Genomic DNA, 2,368 nt, shown 5'->3' with positions numbered 1-2,368 from the left:
TTTTTCTCTACTATTTCTAAAGAATTAAAGCTAAAGTACTTTGTGCAAAGCTTCTTCACATAGCACAGCTAGAATTAAAATATTTTATACTTAGCAAACATATAGTGAACAACTAACAGTATGGCTATGTATAGCTAAGCTAGCTGTATCACAATTATATTTACTGCTCCTTACTGCTCTCTTAGAGAATATATTTAAAACAGCCTATTTATACAGACTCACATGCAGCAAGTTTTAACACACAAATTTTAAATAGCTTTATTAAAGTTTTCTTACCAATGCACAAGTTCATTAAATAGCTCTTTGATTGATCCAAACCTTTCCACGCTCTCTGCATCATGCTCAACGCACACTATAGGTTTTATGAATCTAAACACGGGTAATAGACCTGTAGCACGACCGAATAAAGAAGAAAGATCACTAAAATTTCTCTTTCTGAGTTCTGTTATGTCAATTAAGTCATAGCATCCTTTTACTATAGCCTGCCAGTAATTACATTTAGATTCAATTGTATTCTGAATAATCCACATCAAAAACACATTAATGTATCCCTTACAACCATCAGCGGGGTCTTCATCTCCCATTCCCTGCGTAGATTGAACAATTCTAGCAATATACTCCACGGTGGTTCCATCCAGTGTCAAAATCTTGACAAATAAAGATTTTGCTTCGGGTCTATTATTGAGCCTTCTAGCAAAACACTTCAATTCTGAATATTCATTATCTCTCCGGAAAGTCCTCAACAACTTAATCATTAGTTTAGTTATTATATCAGCACACACTTTGCGGGACACAAGTGTTGCACTGTTTGCCAACTCCAATAGATTCTCTATTACTTCTGCAAAATATTCTTCATTTCCATACGCATGCTCGTCTATGGTTATGTGCGGATAGTACTTGTCTACTGAGATGAGGCTAAGCAGCATAAACATTTCATTCTTTTGGTCGATATACATGAAGCGAGCACTCTCCAGGAGGTTATCTGCCAGGCGCACAAAAGGGTGGCCGCTGTCAAGATTTCTGTCTATTGCATGTAGCAGCAGAGCCCATATAATATATATTTTGTGTTTTGGAATGTGCATTAGAATATCAAGCAGATTTATGTCCAAATCTCGGGTTATATCCACATAGAAAAGTGTGCCCTGTTTCATCTTTGTTGGTTTATAATATCTACTGCGCTCTAATTCATATATTTCTAGAATAGGCGCTTTTCTCTCAAATATCCCCGATATTTTGTTCTCCACTGGACATGGCGCATCAATTCCATTAGAAGTGATGCTAAAATTCACTTCTATCACTTTTGGGCTATACCTAAAAAAAGCGTTAAAAGAATGGTGATAAGATGCATGTCCATAAAGTATGGTTAAATCGGCAAATGCATCGCTACAGCTTTCTTTAACAGTCTTTTTAAACATGAAATCTATTGAAATAGTGACATCCTTAGCTATTGCAATTTTCGTAATTACTTCTGTCAGATATTCTTTTATATTGTTTTCTAGTTCAGTTTTCAGCACCTCCTCTTGCTCAGTATAACTTTTATATAACAAGTCAATATCCATTAGTTCGTGTATCTCTCGCTTGATTTCATCTGCTTCTTTTCTGTTTTTTTCTTTTCTAAGTTTCTCATCAAGGACCCTTATTTTATTCAGTCTTTTCACATCAATCACGCCTAATATTTGTAATTTCATTTCATTTTTCTTTTCTTCTGTATTGTTTGCATCTTTTGTAAGTTTTCTATAAATAAGTTTTACTTCCTGGACCTTCTGCTCCTCCTCTATCCTCTTTAGTCTTTCTCTAAACTCATCTATCTGCACTGTATCACCCACTCCTGCTATCTCTTTAATGACATACAGCATGTTTACTATTCCTGGCACAAGCTGGTTTCTGTCTGGCCGCATATATTGTATGTTTGGATCTGATAGACACCCCATTACTTGGTTCCACTCATCGTGCATTTCCTCTGTCACTGCTCCATACATGTATTTGTGTTTTCGGAAAAAGCTTTTCAGCTGCTTAGAGGCAGACTTTATGTGGTCAACTGTGAATATATTCTCCTTTGGGTTATACGCAATAGTACAGAACAGGCCCAGTAGCACAGTCTCGCAATAGTCAGTAAATCCTGCAATGGGCTCTAAAATACCATTATTAATGGAATTCTCCCCAGCAGGCAGACACAGTCCCATAGTCTTTAAACAAAGAGACAGTAAACTGTTCATCTTCATTGGAACAGGAACAACATCTGCAACCGGCTCAAGATATAGTAGATCTGTTGAGAGATTCACACAATGGGTGTAAATTGTTCTTTTGGTCTGGTGGGGTGCATCCATGGGCTGTGAATCATTTGGTCTTTTCTTCCTTGACATAAAGT

General features: G+C 36.6%; 1 protein-coding gene across 1 annotated transcript; it reads right to left on the bottom strand.

The window, feature by feature from the left end:
- Window positions 1-272: 272 nt before the first annotated feature.
- Window positions 273-2,368, bottom strand: NESG_02480 (uncharacterized protein; the record flags this gene model as incomplete). The annotated part of the gene is made up of 1 exon (XM_053050081.1): window positions 273-2,368. A coding segment is annotated over one exon (2,096 nt), but the record flags the coding sequence as incomplete, so codon positions are not given.

Source organism: Nematocida ausubeli (genome assembly GCF_000738915.1).
Source record: "Nematocida ausubeli strain ERTm6 chromosome Unknown supercont2.16, whole genome shotgun sequence".
NCBI lineage: Eukaryota > Fungi > Microsporidia > Nematocida > Nematocida ausubeli.
Note: the sequence above shows the minus strand (reverse complement) of the source record. Positions and strands in the feature narration are given on the sequence as shown.